The sequence below is a fragment of the Musa acuminata genome, chromosome BXJ3-11 (genome assembly GCF_036884655.1).
Source record: "Musa acuminata AAA Group cultivar baxijiao chromosome BXJ3-11, Cavendish_Baxijiao_AAA, whole genome shotgun sequence".
Lineage (NCBI taxonomy): Eukaryota > Viridiplantae > Streptophyta > Magnoliopsida > Zingiberales > Musaceae > Musa > Musa acuminata.
Window position 1 is genome coordinate 31,076,673 of NC_088359.1, and position 18,116 is coordinate 31,094,788.

The 18,116-nt window shown below is 41.9% G+C and overlaps 2 protein-coding genes and 1 pseudogene across 4 annotated transcripts; all 3 read left to right on the plus strand.

The window, feature by feature from the left end:
* Positions 1 to 1,542: 1,542 nt before the first annotated feature.
* Positions 1,543 to 5,352, plus strand: LOC103972283 (auxin transporter-like protein 2). Of its 3 annotated transcripts, XM_065174080.1 has the most exons (9): positions 1,543 to 1,727; positions 1,829 to 2,025; positions 2,156 to 2,383; positions 2,474 to 2,659; positions 2,856 to 2,968; positions 3,059 to 3,242; positions 3,389 to 3,486; positions 4,352 to 4,817; positions 4,902 to 5,352. In XM_065174080.1, the coding sequence occupies exons 3-9, from the start codon at positions 2,198 to 2,200 to the stop codon at positions 5,127 to 5,129; spliced, it is 1,461 nt and encodes a 486-aa protein (XP_065030152.1). In that variant the 5' UTR covers positions 1,543 to 1,727; positions 1,829 to 2,025; positions 2,156 to 2,197; the 3' UTR covers positions 5,130 to 5,352. The 3 variants fall into 3 exon arrangements, with proteins under 3 accessions (XP_065030152.1, XP_065030151.1, XP_009384847.2); XM_065174079.1 differs by having other exon boundaries at positions 1,829 to 2,383; XM_009386572.3 differs by lacking the exon at positions 1,829 to 2,025.
* LOC135653024 (thylakoid ADP,ATP carrier protein, chloroplastic-like) lies at positions 5,232 to 9,781 on the plus strand (annotated as a pseudogene).
* A 1,047-nt stretch (positions 9,782 to 10,828) lies between these two features.
* LOC135652450 (DNA damage-binding protein 2-like) lies at positions 10,829 to 16,769 on the plus strand. The gene is made up of 11 exons (XM_065173383.1): positions 10,829 to 11,163; positions 11,296 to 11,386; positions 11,491 to 11,618; positions 12,056 to 12,178; positions 12,307 to 12,395; positions 12,481 to 12,601; positions 14,877 to 14,968; positions 15,158 to 15,287; positions 15,427 to 15,675; positions 15,874 to 16,070; positions 16,270 to 16,769. Exons 1-11 carry the CDS (start codon positions 10,948 to 10,950, stop codon positions 16,478 to 16,480), a joined length of 1,647 nt encoding a protein of 548 aa, XP_065029455.1. The 5' UTR covers positions 10,829 to 10,947; the 3' UTR covers positions 16,481 to 16,769.
* Positions 16,770 to 18,116: the final 1,347 nt, after the last annotated feature.

Below are 18,116 nucleotides of genomic sequence, written 5' to 3' on the forward strand. Positions count from 1 at the left end.
CCTCGGGAATATAACACCCCTTTTGTCCTCAGATTTCGCGGGAAATATCACGTCGGTCCGTCGTCCCCGTCACCTCCCTCGTTTCCCGGAATCCTGATCGAAGTGGGATGGGAAGAAAGGAAGAGAAAGGGAGGAGTGAGGGTGTGCGTGATGGGAGGGCTCGGAAGACCATGCCTGCCTTGTTCGGTGATGAGCACTTGATGATGTGCTATTTCTCTCCATCTTTTGTCGTTTGTATTACGAAGAATAATTAGTAGATCAGAACTCAGATTCGATTCGATTTAATATTTAATTTTCATACAATTCAATTCATATACAACAAGAATTAATACTGATTTCATAATTTGATTAGGTCTAATCAGAAGTCAAATATCTTTCAAAAATTATATTAAGTTTATTATATTTACTAAAAAAAATATTTAACTCCGTTTCTTCTTACATCAATTAATCAAAATATCGTACATATCCGATAATAATAAATCAAAGTGAGATAAAGTTAGTATGTGCTTATTGTAAACCTTACGACTGCCAACGAAATTAACAACGTAAGAAGAAATAGAGTTAAATATTTTATTTTCATAAGCATAGGGGTCTCATTATAACTTCTAAAAAATTACTAGGTTTATGATGTCTGTCCTTAGATAAATTTATTCATAACATACTTCGATTAAAGATATAATTTTTTAAAGAATAAAAATTTGAATGTTGAGCTAAAAAATTAAAAATTGATTAACATGCTAAGAATTAATTGGTGTGTTGAAAACTTGACCAACAAAGTCAAACTATCAATTTTTCGTATCGAATGATCAATTAATATATCAAAATATTGGTTGATCGAGTCGATCAGATCCCTTTTGGATTGGTGGCTATATATCAAGATCGAATCCAATATATATTATATATAAAAGCTTACGTGTTCTTTAATTACCTTCGATTGCGTGCGTGATCATATTTAGAAAAGAAAACAAAAAGGTGTTTGATCAATCACAAGATTGGTTGATTGATTGTAGGGAACAGCTCACGACCACCGTCTGATCGCGCAGTGCCGTCACTCGTTCCTCAACCTATCCGAGAGAGAAGACGCGAGTGGCGGCAAAGTGCCACCACCGGTGCAATTGTTCCAATCGCACGCCGGAAAACGGGCAGCGCGCACGAATCCACACGCCCCACGGTAACGTCTCCCTCTCTCGTCTCCACTCCAAAAGGCGTTCTCCGTCCTATCTGCGGTGGCGTGGCGGCCGCGGCTCCACCACCTTCACCTGCCATCGAGAAGATTCGGCTTGTTATGATTAACACCGCAGCGGACGATGATGAAGTCACAGTTATCCATCATAATCATGTGAACTATGATGCGATTAGAGTCTTTACACCAGTGTTAATTAGGGTTTCTCCGGCCCGGAAAAGGTCGGGGAGGGAGGTGGTGGGGCACGTGCTCACATGGGCCCAAGTATTCCACATGCCGCTGCGTCCAAATACGCCCACTAATCATTACCACCCACTCGATTGAGCTCTGAGCGCTGTTAAGACGCTCCCTTCTTCCTCCCAGTTAGTGAGTCCAGCTGAAGGCGCCTTTCGATCTTTTCACGCGCAGGAGTCGGCTCTTCTCGTTGCAGTGTGAAGGGCAGAGCTCGGGAAAGGTCAGTGTGCAGGCGCTTTCATTGAGTATTCCCAGTGACTAGCTTGCTCGGAGCAGGAACAAAGGACCCCAGCAGCAGAGGAAAAGAAAGGTAGAATTCAATTTATCTCCACCTTCCGCTCTTCTTCCTTTTTCTTTCTGTTTACAGTCTGCTCGCCTTTATGATTCGCCCAACTCCATTTTGCTGTCAAGGGAAGTGAATTCACGCTTCGTTCGCATCTCTTCCAACTTCTATAGACAACGTTCAGATAGATGCATGTCTTTTGCACGGGCTGATTGATCGCCACAGTCTGTATGGATTAGCCAGAAAAGATGTGTTCCTTGGCGGCAGATCTTTCTGACGAAGGAGACCAGATTGGCAACACTTAGTGCCAGATTTGGGTCAAGGGGTTCCTTCTTTGCTTATTGGATTTTCCATTGTTATTTTGGTTGCCGGATTCCACTCGTGCATGCATGTCGCACTCGCCATTATGTATCGATTTCCCACGGTGATGTGTCGCGATGTTCCTATTTCTCCAGATCTGATACCCGATCGTTCGTATCCGATCGCCGCCAGCGAAGATGTTGCCGCAGAAGCAAGCAGAGGAAGCCATCGTGATGTGCAGCAGTACTACCGAAAAGGACGAGCTGGAGCAGGACGTGGTCGGCAAGGAGGACGAGGAGGTGGCCCGCGGGTTCAGCATGAAGAGCTTCCTCTGGCACGGCGGCTCCGTCTGGGACGCCTGGTTCAGCTGCGCCTCCAACCAGGTACTGCCGTCTCTTCTTTTCGATCGGAACCGAAGATCTTGGTGATTACTGGTCCGTTCTCTTCTAATCGCGTTCTCGTCGACGTCGCAGGTGGCCCAGGTTCTGCTGACGCTGCCCTACTCGTTCTCGCAGATGGGAATGCTGTCGGGGGTGATCCTCCAGTTGTTCTACGGGATAATGGGTAGCTGGACGGCGTATCTCATCAGCGTCCTCTACGTCGAGTACCGCACTCGCAAGGAGAAGGAGAACGTGAGCTTCAGGAATCACGTTATCCAGGTTCCTTCCTCTTCCTCTATCTTTTCTGCTCCTTCCCATGATCTTTAGGCTTGGCTACTTTTCCCCATTAAAAGCTACTACTTCTCCCCACACGAACGCACTCCTCGACCCTTGTTACTTCTGCGCCTTTGACTAATGGTTATTAGCGTTGAGATGACGGAAGTGCCCTACTTCTTCCTCCTCCACCCATGTGCAGTGGTTCGAGGTGCTGGATGGGCTGTTGGGGCCGTACTGGAAGGCTGCCGGCCTCGCCTTCAACTGCACCTTCCTGCTCTTCGGCTCCGTCATTCAGCTCATAGCCTGTGCCAGGTATCTTTTTCCCCCTGTTTCGGTTCGAGACGCATCGCTCGATCATCCACGCATGCAAGCTTTACTTGCTTGATGTTGGTGATGGAGCAGCAACATATACTACATCAACGATCGGCTGGACAAGAGGACGTGGACGTACATATTCGGCGCCTGCTGCGCCACGACGGTGTTCATACCCTCCTTCCACAACTACAGGATATGGTCCTTCCTCGGCCTCGGCATGACCACCTACACCGCTTGGTACCTCACCATTGCCGCTGCCGTCCACGGGCAGGTAACGTCATCCACAACGAGAACAGTAGCGTAGGATCAGATGAACTCTAGCTATGGATCTGATTGGTGGGTGATTTGATTGCCCACTTAATTAAGATCGCACAAGGAATGATGACAATGACGCTCTTTTCCGGATGGATCATGCAGGTGGAAGGGGTGACGCACTCGGGTCCGACAAAGCTAGTGCTTTACTTCACCGGCGCCACCAACATACTCTACACCTTCGGGGGCCACGCCGTCACCGTGTAAGTGCCATCATCTCGGACACTCAAAGCTCACTGACATTCACCAACACTAAGTGGGTAGCCGGAAGCGTAGTTAAGCCTGCGTAAACATGGAAGTGCTCTCCCGACGCGTTAGTTAAATCCCACTTCCCAACTTTTCACCCGACCGCCTTCTTTTCTTTCCTTTTGAGTCTGAAGCAGAGGTTTCCCATCTCGCCTTTTCTAAGCATCGCCCCTCCGAGCGACAGCTTTTGCAGGGTGGTGGGGGTGAACGGGGAGGACACGGGAATCATTCCCCCTTCTTTCCTGTCCCCACTTCCTCTCTTCGTTTCTCCCGAATGGAGTAGTCCTGGACCAACTTCCGTTGCTTTACCAAGCGTGACTAGGTTTTTGGTACGGCAATGCGATCTCCCAGCGTCGAAGTGGTCACCAGCTGGAGAGATCACTAGTTAAGATGATGAATGCGACCACTGATGGCTTAGCCTTCTTGTTTAAGAAGCAGATTAGTTAACTATAAGAATCTTTTAGTGGTAAAGCGGCGGCTATGATGGGAGGCATTAAACGAGGTGCTGTTGCTTTCTTATACGAAAGCATCGAGTGAGAGAAGGGATTGTGATTAGAGGAACATGGGAACTTGGTGGTCGAGTATGCTGTGTTTCTCCCATCATTGCTCGACCAAGAATTAAAGCCATTTCGATGAGATTTATGTCTTCAGTCAAACCAAGCTTCAAAAGATTCTTCTGAACATGGCTGAAGAGTCCACAGGTTGGCCTTCTGGACTGCAGTAAACTGCCGCTGGAAATTGTTTCAAGGATGTTCACTGTACCAGCCATGTTCTTATATTGCAGTAAGTTGCTCATGGTTTCATTACGATATTTGTGTGCAGGGAGATCATGCACGCGATGTGGAAACCGCAGAAGTTCAAGTACATCTATCTGCTGGCCACGCTGTACGTGTTCACCCTGACGATGCCGTCGGCGGCCGCCACCTACTGGGCCTTCGGCGACCAGCTTCTGACGCACTCCAACGCCTTCTCGCTGTTGCCCAAGTCGAGGTGGAGGGACGCCGCCGTCATCCTGATGCTGATCCACCAGTTCATCACCTTCGGCTTCGCCTGCACCCCGCTGTACTTCGTGTGGGAGAAGGTGATCGGAATGCATGACACCAAGAGCATCTGCCTGCGCTCCCTTGCCCGGCTTCCCGTCGTCATCCCCATCTGGTTCCTGGCCATCATCTTCCCCTTCTTTGGCCCCATCAACTCCGCGGTGGGCGCTCTCCTCGTCAGCTTCACCGTCTACATCATCCCCGCCTTGGCACACATGGTCACCTACCAGAAACCATCTGCACGGCAGGTACTACTTGGTTTCCTCTCCTCTCTCTTTCCTTCCGGTCTGATCAAAGAACAGCTGTGCTCATCGCTTCACTGTCCCTTGCAGAATGCTGCGGAGAAGCTGCCCTTCTTCTTGCCGAGCTGGACGGCGATGTACATGGTGAACGCCTTCGTAGTGGTGTGGGTACTGGTGGTGGGCTTCGGGATCGGCGGATGGGCCAGTATGACCACCTTTATCAAGCAAGTCGACACATTCGGCCTGTTCGCCAAGTGCTATCAGTGCCCCAACCCGCACCCTTCCCCTGCTCCCGGGCCGCCGCAGCATCTCCACTGACCCATCAACAGCAGCAGCGGGGAGTTGCTTAGGACTCCTGTGTTCCAGGGCGGTTCCTCCGCTCGTGGTTCTGCGGCATCTTTTCCTAGTTGGCTATTTACCATGTTACTCGAGCTTGGGAGCGTATGCTACTGTCAGCCAGCAGTACTCGTGATGATGTTATTACTGAAGGTGTTTGTCTTTATGACCCAGAGATTAACCATGAGCAAGCCTCGCTTCTGAATCTAAATACTTTGATAGACTTCTTTCGATATAATACAATTAATAATAATAATAATAATAATAATAATAATAATAGTGAAATGAAGGAGTAATGAGGGATGCATACGTCATTCAACTAAATAAAGGAAAGGAATAAAGAGGAGCAACTTGAGAGACCTATACACGTGGGAAAAGGACATTCAAAAAATACAAGCCAAATCGCATCGTGCACCGTTTCCTGTTCAGGTATCTCGTCGGGTCCTCTTCGCTCCGCCGCAGAGACCGACAGCAATGAGCGGTAGGAAGCAGGCGGCGGTGGTGTGGCGTCCATTCCCGGCCTCCATGATGCCTCGAGGAGGTTCCCTTCTCGTCGGGCCGCACTCGCGTCCGTGTCCAACGGCGGCATTTCTTCGTCCGTCAGGGAGAGGGAGAAGGAGGACGGGAGTGGGAGGGAGGCGTTACCGTTGCCGGAGCAGCTGATTGAGGCATCCTCTCCCCATTGTTGTTGGGGAACCTCAAATCGAACAGGACGACTCAATTACACCTTTCTTTTAATTCTGTTCTATTTCTATTGAACTCGCAAAATTATTATTTGGTTGGAGCTATGACAATATGCCTGATGTCCCACAATTATTTGATTGCAGACTCATGGGTTGCGGGTCGTAGAAGTGACTGGAAAGAAAGCTATTGGTGTCGTTGATGTAAGCACCTCTGTTATTGCTCCTAAATAGGATTGCATTTGAGTCCTACTCTAATTCTCTTCCTATTATCTTTCATGTTTAACTGTCTTGGTGAAGCAAATGGAGAGAGACATCTCCAGCAGCTACTTAAAGTACTAAAAGAATAATTTTCAGAAATTTGAATTGCCTAAGATCCTTAGAATTTATCATTGGATCATTTGTGATAACTAAAAAGATGATTATAAAAATCTTGATGGCAGCAAGCCATGATTGTGGGAACAAGTGAAATGAGGGGAAATTGAAACACAATTGCTGGCTTTAGTCGAATAGTTGTACATAGCTATTGGGTCGAGAGAAGTGGCTGAACTACTAGTTTGGTTTCCAAAATGGTTGACAGGACTGTCAGATATTTAAGAACTTCAAGACGATTAGTTTAGATAGACTTCAAGGAACAACAAAAAAAGAAAAAGGGGGAGGGTAGAGGATCATCTTTTAGTAGTGACAGCCAACAGTGGGAAAGAGAAACTGGAAGTTAGAGGAGGAGGAAGAGGGGGCCATCTGCCGCTGGCGACAGCCTAGGGCAGAGTGGCAGTGGAACAGTGCGGAGCTAAACAGTAAACAGGACACGACTAACCTCCATGTAAACCAAATCAAGCTTGATTCTGTCAACCTTGATTAGGTGCTAAATTTGACATACATCTGGTAACCTGACTGGCAAATTTGATATTATGATTCCAGCAATTAGACATAGAAGTTGGTTAAGGCAAGGTAAGTTTCTCCAGAATGGAGAATTAGATCTAGCCGACTTGTAAAATTTATAATTTACAAACCTAAAAAAATGAATAAAGGGCTATCATGGTGGTTTTGATGTAGGTGTATATTACCCTTGTGGAACTTATCTATAATTATCATGTCTCATAAGAATTTTAAAAGAAAATGCAAACCATGGTCTGCTAGGATATTGTTTTTGTTTTAGATGATTTTATGATTAAGCAGGTGAAATTGCGAATTGTAGATTATCAGAGCTTAGGGTTGACGTCCAATTGACAGGCAAATTGAAGTAGACAATTCAGATTATAAATGCTCAGAGAGGAGTGAAAGACATAAGCAGTCTTGGTCAGAAGCAATAGAAAATGTATATGATGGCATTAAATTGTCTGGTGATGTCAGCCTTGATAAAGCTAAATATTAGAAAAGGATTCATGTAGCTATCCTGAATAGTTGGGGTGTGAGCTTCTTGTTACTGTTAGTGTTTGCAGCAGTTGATTTTCCTTTTTTTGATTTGTCTTTCACTGGTTTTATTGGTTTAGGAAGATGCTTCCACTATGTTTGACATAAAATAATATCGTTTTCTAATTCTTTTTTTCTATGATTTGTTGTAGATTCATAAAAGATGAGTTTCTCAGGAACATAGGACAGTTGCTTCTAGTTGTGTTTGATCTTAATGTTTATTTCTTTCAGGCTATAACATTAATAGGGAAGGAGGATGGAATTAAAGGCTATTGGAAAAGAAATCTACCCCAGGTTCCTTGCTTTGCTACCAGATCAAAAGTTTATCCTTATAGTTCTCTAGATTCAAAATAATTCTTGAACTCTTCCAGGTGATCCGAATAATTCCATATAGTGCTGTTCAACTCTTTTCTTATGAAGTTTACAAGGTAGGGAAATTTGTTTCCAATGTTAACACAGTTTTGCATGACTGTGTTTTGTCTTACTGTGTTATATATTTAGCTGGAGTTCTCAATATTTGACAAGCCATGTACTTTTCAATTTGGTTCTAGAAACTCCTTAGGAGGAATGACGGGGAACTTTCCGTTGTGGGGAGGCTTGTTGCAGGGGTTTGTGCTGGGATGACGTCCACACTAGTGAGTTTTTACAAACAATCAATTCATGTGCTTGTTTGCTTGTATGTTTCTTTCCTAGTGGCTGTGTGTGATCAAGTTCCACGATTGATATGATTGGATCAACTATCCTCTTGCCATTAGGCACATAAGGGTTTAAGTAATATTGATTTGTTGTGAACTTCTGGTACTTTTTAAATAGGTAACTTATCCACTAGATGTCCTAAGGCTAAGAGGCTTGCAGTTGAACCTGGCTGTAGAACCATGTCCCTGGTTATATTTATTATTTTTGATGTTTGTTGTTATATATATATATATATGTATTCATGTTGCTCTTAATATGCTTAGAGAAAAAGGGATAGCATTGTTCTACAGTGGTCTTGGTCCTTCTCTTACTGGGATAGTGCCTTACATTGCAGTTAACTTTTGCATTTTTACTTGTGAGGTTACACATTTCATTTTCCTTGTAGCATTCTGAAAAACACCTTGAGACATAACCCTTATGACATGTTATTTTTATGCAATTGCTAGAGTGAAGAAGTCACTACTAGAAAAATACCAAAAGAGGCCACAAACATCTCTTACAACTGCTCTGATCTCAGCATCGCTTGCTACACTCATGTGTTATCCTCTGGACACTGTGAGAAGACAGATGCAAATGAAAGGTTCACCTTACAGTAATATTTTCTATGTTTTCCCAGGTAATATATTTATTTGTATGCAGTACTTGCTTTTTATTGGTGATGCGATGATTACCAGTTATTTCTGTTTCTTGCTCCATGTGCACTTGATGTCTTGGGAAGTCTCCGTTTCTTGCTTTTTATTGTATGCAGTACTTGCTTTTGAAGGTCTTGGCCCTATAGGAGTTAATGGCTAGGTAAATGATTAAGAGTGATGTGTAGTCACTTTTCTAGACACAGAAGCACACTGACAAGGGAAAAAAAAAGAGCTAAAAATTAACTCATGCTATCAGTTTTGTCAATTAATTTTCTGAAATCTAGAAGATTAGAAGGGCTTGCACAAGCATGGGTAACTTGGGTGTTATCCAGGTGACATGAGAAAGAAACTGCTAAATGTCTCTTCAAGTTGTATGCCACTCAACATGAACTGCCATAAGATAAATTCTCTTACCAGTTTAAAGCTGTATTTCATTATTCTCATGTTATTTCGATGCCTGGATTATAAAATTGGTAAGACAATCATCTAGTTCATGCTGTCATGCATAAAGCTGCTCAAAGTGTTCATCTTTTGGATGGCTCATCTTTGTTGCAATGGTCATATTTTTGACAAATTTGCTTAATGTTAATTATGTTGCCCATAAAAATTCAGGTATCATGGAGAGCGATGCTTTCTTTGGATTATATTGAGGTTTTGTGCCTAATTTATTGAAGACTCTGACAAACAGCAGGTTGTCCTTTATCCATCCGACTTCACTAACCTGTTTAGCGTTTAGCTTACGGTAGATTGACTTGGAATGTAGGAACTTGGTGTGCAAGAATCAAAGTGGTGTAAGATGATACCCATCAAAATTCATTTCATATCGAAAAGGATGTACTTATTTGAGTGGGTTCTGTGAGCACATCTCTTCCCTTCATTGCTTTGTGGTTTTCCTGTTCAATAAAAACTGTGGATTAGTTTGAGTTGATCCCTAATTGTTTGTTGTCAACACATCCAAGTCTTGCAGCATATGTATTCATCTCAGCTGGTTTCAATCCCCTTCTGTTGTCTGCTGATTTGTGTCTTTATCCGTAGTAAATTATCATGGCAATATAATTTAGTTTCTGCTTGATGGGTGCAATTCACCTGTGTCTTCTCCGCCAGGTTTCAGCGTGGAGGCACTGCACATTTATCCATTGAAGCAGGAGTGACGCGCGTCCCGCTGTCCCAACCAATGATTGCCGTGGTCCACTCTGTTCCATGTCTGAGCTGACACAGGTGACGTGAGATTATTCTGTTTATGGTATTATTTGTTGTTAATGATGCCATAAAGTTGCCTTCGGGAAGCCGAAGCGAATTCGTCGGCGATGGCACTTTTTTCTGTCCCACTGTGTCAACAGTTTCCCAAACAATATCATTTTCTTTTAGGTTAAGGTACATTTTAACATGACGCATGCATCATTTTTTTATATTTTTATAATTTATTAGTATCTAACATAATTTTTATATTTTTAAAAATATAAGATATAAATCTTTTTCAAATTTGAATTAACATATGTTAAAGTTTGCCTACACATGATAAGTTATTAATATAATAAGACATATAATTTATGATTAAGATATATTTTAATCTATCCGGTTTTGGTTATGAATGGTTTATTCATATTTAAAATATTTTTTATTTTTTTTAAAATATAATATATACGTCTTTTATGTCAAATCTGAGTTACAAACATTAAAGTTTATTTATATAACATATTAATTTATAATAAATCATTAATATAATAAAAGATCATGATACTATTACATGTCTAGCGTCAGATTAATTGATTTATATCCACTTAAGGTAAGACTGGAAGCTGTGTTTGTCATTAACGTTGGAGAGACTATATGCATGTAACATTATTGCACCTCAGTGTCATTAATGCAAGGTAACAATTATAAACTATCTTCGCTCTTGTTACTTGGATAAAAGATCGGATTGAGATTATTATATATAGTTAAAGATTATTCCCTCGAAGAATATTTAATAAAATATATCATTCCATTTGCTATCAGATATAAAAGTTTATTTTTAACATAATGAATGGATAACTTTTTTACCATCGACGATACTTATCCACCCTGGGTTATAATACTTACTTAACTTGGGAAATCTCTTCTCACCTTTGTACTTTTACCTTCTCATCGTTTAATGTTTCTTGTCCTATGATCCATCATTGTTCGAATCGAGCCACGATTCGTAAGGGGTTACTGGTCTGGTCTAACCAAGTATATTACTTCGGTGCATCCAATCGTGGACGTCGTCGGTTGATTGATGGCTTGCGTTAACTTCTCTCCCGCCCGGCCGCACCACGCCACCTCAGTTGCTTCGACGCTCAAGGAAAAGTCGTGTCCACAAGCCCGCCTCTCCTTCAGCTAGGAGCCGCACCGACCCTCATGCCCTTCGCTTCTTCTTCCTTGAGGCCTCGCTTCCTTCGGAGGGAAGCCGACTCCGACGAGGAGAGCGAAACCTCGTCCTCCGGCGGAGAAGATGACCTGGAGGAGGACTTCCCCGAGGAGGCTCAGGTGGAGGAGGATACGGCTGATGAGGTCGCGCCGGGAAAGAGGAAGAAGCCGCCTCCCATCACCATCAGTCTCAAGAGGGTTTGCAAGGTGCCCTATTTTGTTTCCTTTCGCCTAGGTTTCCGTTATTTGCTGTGGTTTCTTTCTGTTCAGGCTTGTTCTTGCCTTAGTAGCGCTGGAATTCGAGTTTGAGTGATATGCTTTACTTTCGCACTGTTGCAGGTTTGTAAGCAATCGGGCCACGAAGCTGGTTTCAGGGGAGCCACCTACATCGATTGCCCCAGAAAACCCTGTTTTCTCTGCAAAACGCCTGGTAAACTGCTGCTGCTGCTGCTGCTCTGTTCTCCTTTGAAGTCTCACTCTTTTCATTTACTTCTTCAGAATTAAACTAACATAGCATGCGATTGCAAATCGTAGGTCACACAACCATGTCTTGTCCACATCGTGTAGCTATGGAGCACGGTGTGATTCCTGCCCCTGCAAGGAACACAAAGACCCCGTTGGATTATATCTTCATGCGGCAACTTAAGGGTAAAATACCAAAGGTGAGAAAATTAGATGATGAAGATTTTCGTTTTGGCAAAAAAGAATTACAATATATTTGTTTAGGTAGTTGTTCACTGTAGAATAACTGAGTGGCTACTCCACAACAACTGTGTGAATCAGTTGTTGATTTCAAAAGATATGTTCCATTGCTGAGATGCAAAACGTAAAATTGGTTACTAAGACCATATCGGTAAACGAAATCATGTCCACAAATCGAAATTTTGAGAGTATGCTTCTAAGCAAAAGCCAGAACATGTAGCATTGAGATTTGAATGTATGCTTCTTTTTATGTTTAGCTATGCATGGTGCAGTATACTCTTTTTCTTGCTTTTGGGACATCTCATTATCTATCTTATGTCTTTTACCATTTTGCATCTTGGTCACTTAGTGTGTATTAAATTGATATGACATTTTGTTTCTTCAATGTTTGTTACAGATCAAGCCAGTCTATGTGATCCCTGATCAAGTAGACTGTGGATTAATTAGGTTCCACAGTAGACGTGTAACATGCTTGGAATTTCATCCAACAAAGAGTAATATTCTTCTATCTGGAGATAAGGTATGCAATCTATCCGATGGCTATTCAATTCGCTGCCTGAGTTGGAATGTAATGCTTTTGTATTTCATTTTATTTATTATTTGATAAGCTATTTTCTCGTTGTTCTTTGCTTTTCTCCTTTGAGAAAGAAAGGGCAACTTGGCATTTGGAACTATGATAAGCAACATGAAAGGACAATTTATGGATCCATACACTCGTGCATAGTTAACAACATAAAGTAAGACATCTCACCACACTTCATTTTTTGCATCTATATAGTTTCTCAAACCAGGATCCAAGAAAGTGATGATTTCTTCCTCCAGGTTTAGCCTAGGCAATGATGCAATGGCGTATACATCATCCTCAGATGGGACCGTCAGTTGCACTGACATGGAGACTGGAATCAGTACTCTCTTATTGGATCTTAACCCAGATGGATGGAATGTATGTGTTAATTCCTCTGACAGTTAGTATCTATGTATGTGCCTATTGCATGTTTTCACCCCTTGAACACATAGCACCACCTGTTAGTTGTTTTGGGCTGCTATTGTGACTTGTAAATAATCTCAGGATTCATCAAGAAATTGTGTGGAAGCAGCTTCATGCTTGCTAAGTACACACCTTTAAGCTATCTTATAAACTGTTAGTGTTTTGTTCTTTGCAGATGCCAATTCTGCTTTCATTTTACTCATACTACAAGCAAAAAATCTATCTAATTTAAGTTTTTTAGGTAATTATTGTTTTAAATTATTTCATATGGTCTTGTATTATCTTGTCACTGTATGAAAAATAAGGTCAAGATATAACTCAGCAGAAGTCTAGATTTCTTACATGTGAGTGATCGAGTCTGCTCCAGTTGCTAGAAGACATTGTCTAACACCTAGCATCTGAGTATGGAAAGCTTATATTGACCGATCCTTTCGCATTTTGAAAATTATTTATTAAATTTTTTTGACATGTGAAATCAAGTTTATGGGTTTTCCCTTGTTTGCAAATGCTGCTTCGTGAATTGAGCACTTTTGCTAGTGACAACAGAAAAGAAAAGGTGAACAGAAGACGACCCCGTCCATCTACAAAATGGTTTTTAGAACTTGTCTATAAGCATTTTTACTGCAGATAACTGGAGGAGCAGATCCATGTAGCCAGCCCCAGATAGCTGGGACTTATGGCTTTGTTGTTGTTATTGTTGATAACAGGAGGAGCAAGATTTGGTCTAGAAAGTGAAGTAGGTTCTGGATATGATTAACTTGACAAGTTAGATATCATCAAACATGGTACCTCAATCAATTTCTTATCTAGGCTAAGATTTATCTGAAGAGTAGGAAATATTTCTGCAGAAACTCTTGGTTGTGTATATGAGGTGCTAGCTTAGAGGAGATGATTTAACTGATTTTTTTTTTTTTTTCAATTTTTGAGGCGTAGAATGAGTTAGATTAACCCATTGATTAATATAAGAAATATGCATAGACAAGAAGAAAATGTAAGAAAGATAGGAAGCAGATACAAAGACAAGGAGGAAAAGAGAAAATAAAAGAAGAAAAAAAACCAAAAAAAGACAAGAAAGGGCAGCGATACTCGAAACTAATTTTTTTTTAGAGAGAGAAATAGACAAGTTACAAATATGTTTAACACCTCCAACAGGACTACCAATGTAGCTCATGAAGCTGCAAACTTCCAATCCTTGAAAATTTTTTATATCCTCGTTTGTTGTCTCATTAAACATGCAAGTATCAAAACAACATCTGTTGTGTTCCCTCCATATCATCTAGGTAATGGCAATTATCAGAATATTGTTTCCTTTCCTCAGCTTAGGCTCCATCTTCAGCTTTCTCCAAGACCACCAAATCTCGTGCAGGAACTCTAGAAGCCTTATCCCAAGCTTCTGCCAGAAAGCTCCAAATTCTGTCTACTTGACAACGAAGTAATAGGTGATCAACCTATTTGCTTTCCAGGTTGAACACAGACATCATGGCATATTAATCCATCCTTTGCTGAGAGCCCCTCTTGTGCATGGTCTGTTGTGAAGCACCAGCCAAAATATAATATATCTTTTGAAGGTGCAATTATCTTTCAAATTAATCTCCCCTAAACCACATTCTAATGTCTCCATATTGGATGATGCATATGCATCTTACTTAGAATATAGGTTAGGGTGATGCATATGCATATGCATCTCAAACCGTGATGGTTGAAGGCTAAGTGCACAGAGGAGAAAGATTGAATGTGGTGGGCTTGATTCATTACAGAGATATGTATCCTTCCGAGGAAGATGAATCAGTGTTTCTGTTAAATTACTTTGGTGATGTGTGTCAACTTGAGTGGTCAGATTATTTTATCACCTTGGAACACTAGAAAAATTGTCTGCTTTCGACTTAGTATTTGCACTCCCTCCAACATAAAAGAGCCAAGATATTCCTTCTATCTGGAACTTCTGTTTCAGCTAAATTATGGGTAACAAGTATCTCACATATAAGAAAGTCATAAACTAGTAGCATCTTGTGAATTATCAGAGTCGACAGGTACACTTATATCCTTTAGTTTATGGCATTGGGAAGGTGATAGTTCAAGAAACTTTTCAAAACTTGAGAATTCATCTTAGAAAATTCAACTGTTGGCTATTGCTAGTTTTTCCTAGCGGTTCCTATGTTCCTACCCGTCTTTGCATAACTTAATTCTTGGAAGGATTGAGATGCATGCCTGAATTTTTTTTGACTTTCAGGGCCCTGCTAGTTGGAGGATGCTGTATGGTATGGATGTCAATACTGAGAAAGGTGTTTTACTTGTAGCAGATAATTTTGGATACCTCTACTTGTGAGTACCTATAGCCAAATCCTTTTATATTCTGCTCTTCTTTTTTTATAATGGTTTATCTCTACTAGGCTACATGATGGGAAACTTTATTACATAATTTTTTTCCCTCTGATACCAATAGAAAGGTGTTCTTGTAGCAGATAACTTTTTCTTTACACAAGTCTATTTGTTTCCCTCTGATACAAAAAGGTTGGATGTGCGGTCAAATGTGAAAATTGGTGAACCAATTTTAGTACATAAGAAAGGAAGCAAGGTTGTTGGGCTTCACTGCAATCCTGTACAACCAGATGTTCTTCTAAGCTGTGGCAATGACCATTTTGTGAGTATTGTAGTTCATGTTATTGCATCCCTAAATTTCTTTATGATTGGTTTTAGTATGAATTTCTGATCAGGACTTCTATTATATTTCTTATAACAACGAAAGAGCAATAAATCTTCCCTACATGTATGATCTCTAGGCCCGAATTTGGGATGCTAGAAGGTTAGGTACTGAATCTTGCCTCGCCAGTCTTGCTCATGGACGTGTTGTGAACTCTGCATATTTCTCACTGCTGACCGGGAACAAAATCTTGACAACATCTCAAGACAACCGCATTAGAGTGTGGGATTCAATTTTTGGCAATTTGGAATACCCAAGTAGAGAGATTGTCCACAGCCATGATTTTAATCGTCACTTGACTCCTTTCCGAGCTGAGTGGGATCCAAAGGTTGTTTTCTGTTTCTGGTGTACATACTTTACAAATGCTTAGCTGGTTCAATATGCCTTGATTTCTTATGCTCAGGGAGGGGATCAATTTGCCTGTTTTGTATCTTGTTTTATAGGAATAAGCCAATTATTGCATTTATTTTTTTCATATATGAGCTGCATATGCTTCTAACTCTTTTAGTATGGCAATGTTGTTTAGGATCCCTCTGAATCGCTTGTGGTTATTGGTCGTTACATAAGTGAGAACTATGATGGGGTTGCATTACATCCTATTGACTTTATAGACACGAGTACTGGTAAGCTCGTGGCTGAAGTAATAGACACAGATGTAACAACAATCAGCCCTGTGAACAAACTTCATCCTCATGATCATATTTTGGCATCGGGGAGTTCAAGGTTTGTTACTTTTCTTTCCTTCTTCAACACTGATCTTCCATTTGGGTGGTGCATAACTGAGCAACATTTTGATACATCTTCCTTCTTCCCTCTCCTACCTTCTCAAGGGAAGATGCATTCATGCATATCCTTGTGCCACCATCTTTGCTTGACTTGAAATATGTTAACAGTTGTCAGCTCAAATTAATTCACCTTGCAGGACTCTGTTAATTTGGAAAGCAAGGCAGGAAGATTGGGAAGCGAAGAAGCAACCAGAGAAGAGGCCAAAGCAGTTCATATTTAGGAAGAATGAGAAGAAGTCTAATGGGAAATTCGACAGCGACAGTGGTGGTGATTCTGACTATGACTCCAATGGGAAAAAACGCAAAGGCAAGAAATGCCAAGGTAAATACAAAAAGCTGGTCTGGTGAAAGAGGCTTCTACTCGCTAAAGACTGCCTAAATTTAGGATTCTGTGTTCCCCATCTGGTCTTTTGCTTGACCGCATTTTGTTCACCCATGTTTTTGATTTATGGCACAATAGGCAACTTTTTTGCAGACTGTAAATATTTATCTCTACGTAGGACATCAGTTTTGAAGTTTGCTTGATATGGTCATGACCATTTTGGAGTCCACAAGTTATTCCAGTCCTGTAAAATCAAACACCTTTTCTCTCGTCCTGTAATAGTATAGAAAAATCTCGTGGGAGTTCATTTTGTCATGCTTGTTCATATTTTTACGTCCATGATGAGGGAAGTCCATATTTTTAATATCTGATTTAAAATAAAAGGTAACATAAGATTTTAGAAGTTATCATTGCAAACAGTTCTGATCATGATTGGTGATAAGCCATGTTTTGCTCCGTGGACACGTCACAGCTAATGTCGCACGCCACGTTTGTTTTGCCCTACGGACATGTTACAGCTGATGTTGCACGTCACGTCAAAACTCGTGTGAACACGTCAAAACTCGTCCCCCAAGACACTGTTTGACATGTTTGGTCTCGACAATCCCAGGATGGTAACATCTCGCACACCAAGCCGGAATCCGTACTAATGTCGTGCTGTGTCCATCACGCCAATCCATATACGACCGACCTTCTTACGCCAGTATAAAGACCTCTATCTTAGCCTCCAGAGGGAGGGGAGAAAAAAAATATAACCCACAATTGACTTGCTCGTCGGAGGGGTCAAAGTCGGGAATCACCCGACGAACGCCTTTTTTGCAGGGAAGCGGTCACCCACGAGTCACGAGCACCTCGCCCGAAAATTGCCATCCAGTGAATGAGAGCAAGCAGTCACCTATCCCGGGAACGGAGAGACGCAGCTCGATGTAGACGGTGCTTGGACCAAGAAACGTTGACCAACACCCCGTCGCGAAGGCCCAACTTACCTCAATGTCTAGCTCAGCCGACAGAGAACTCTCGACATCGATCCATGGACCTAGCTGTGCTAACTCACCGACCATGGCCCATTTGTTCCCCAACAATTGGAATCCAAACTGAATCCATTTGGTGATTTATGGTTTCAAATTGAATTAAAATCAGATTTGAATGATTTAATTGCGGTTCTTGATTTTTTTTAAAAAAAATTAATTTTGAAAATCAAATCAGGTATATAATTTTTTTCATTATTATAAATTATTTTTAATTAAAAATAAAAAAAATAGATGATTCATCCTTGTACGATTTGAAGTCCCAGACTTTGAGAACCGAAATGGGGTCAGACGTACCCAAAGGTAACATTCCCATGCAGAGCAGTCTGGCGTAGAATTTGCTGTCTATGTATATAATCTACAATGGGCGATGAGGACGCGCTTCACATTATTTGCGCGTTGGGAGGACAAGCAGCGAACCTCGCGTGTGATTTGACCGCGTCGGGCGGGGATGCGTTGTTCCCCTGATTCAATCGTGCGTGCTGTGTTGAGCTCGCTCGCCCGATCTGCGCGCGCGCACGCGTGCGTTGCGCCCGCGTGCGAAGTCCGAAACAACAAGACCGTCTCCTCCAGCCCCCCTTCTTGCCGCAAGCGGATGCACGGCGGGGTAGTTAGGTCATTCCACGCCCTGATT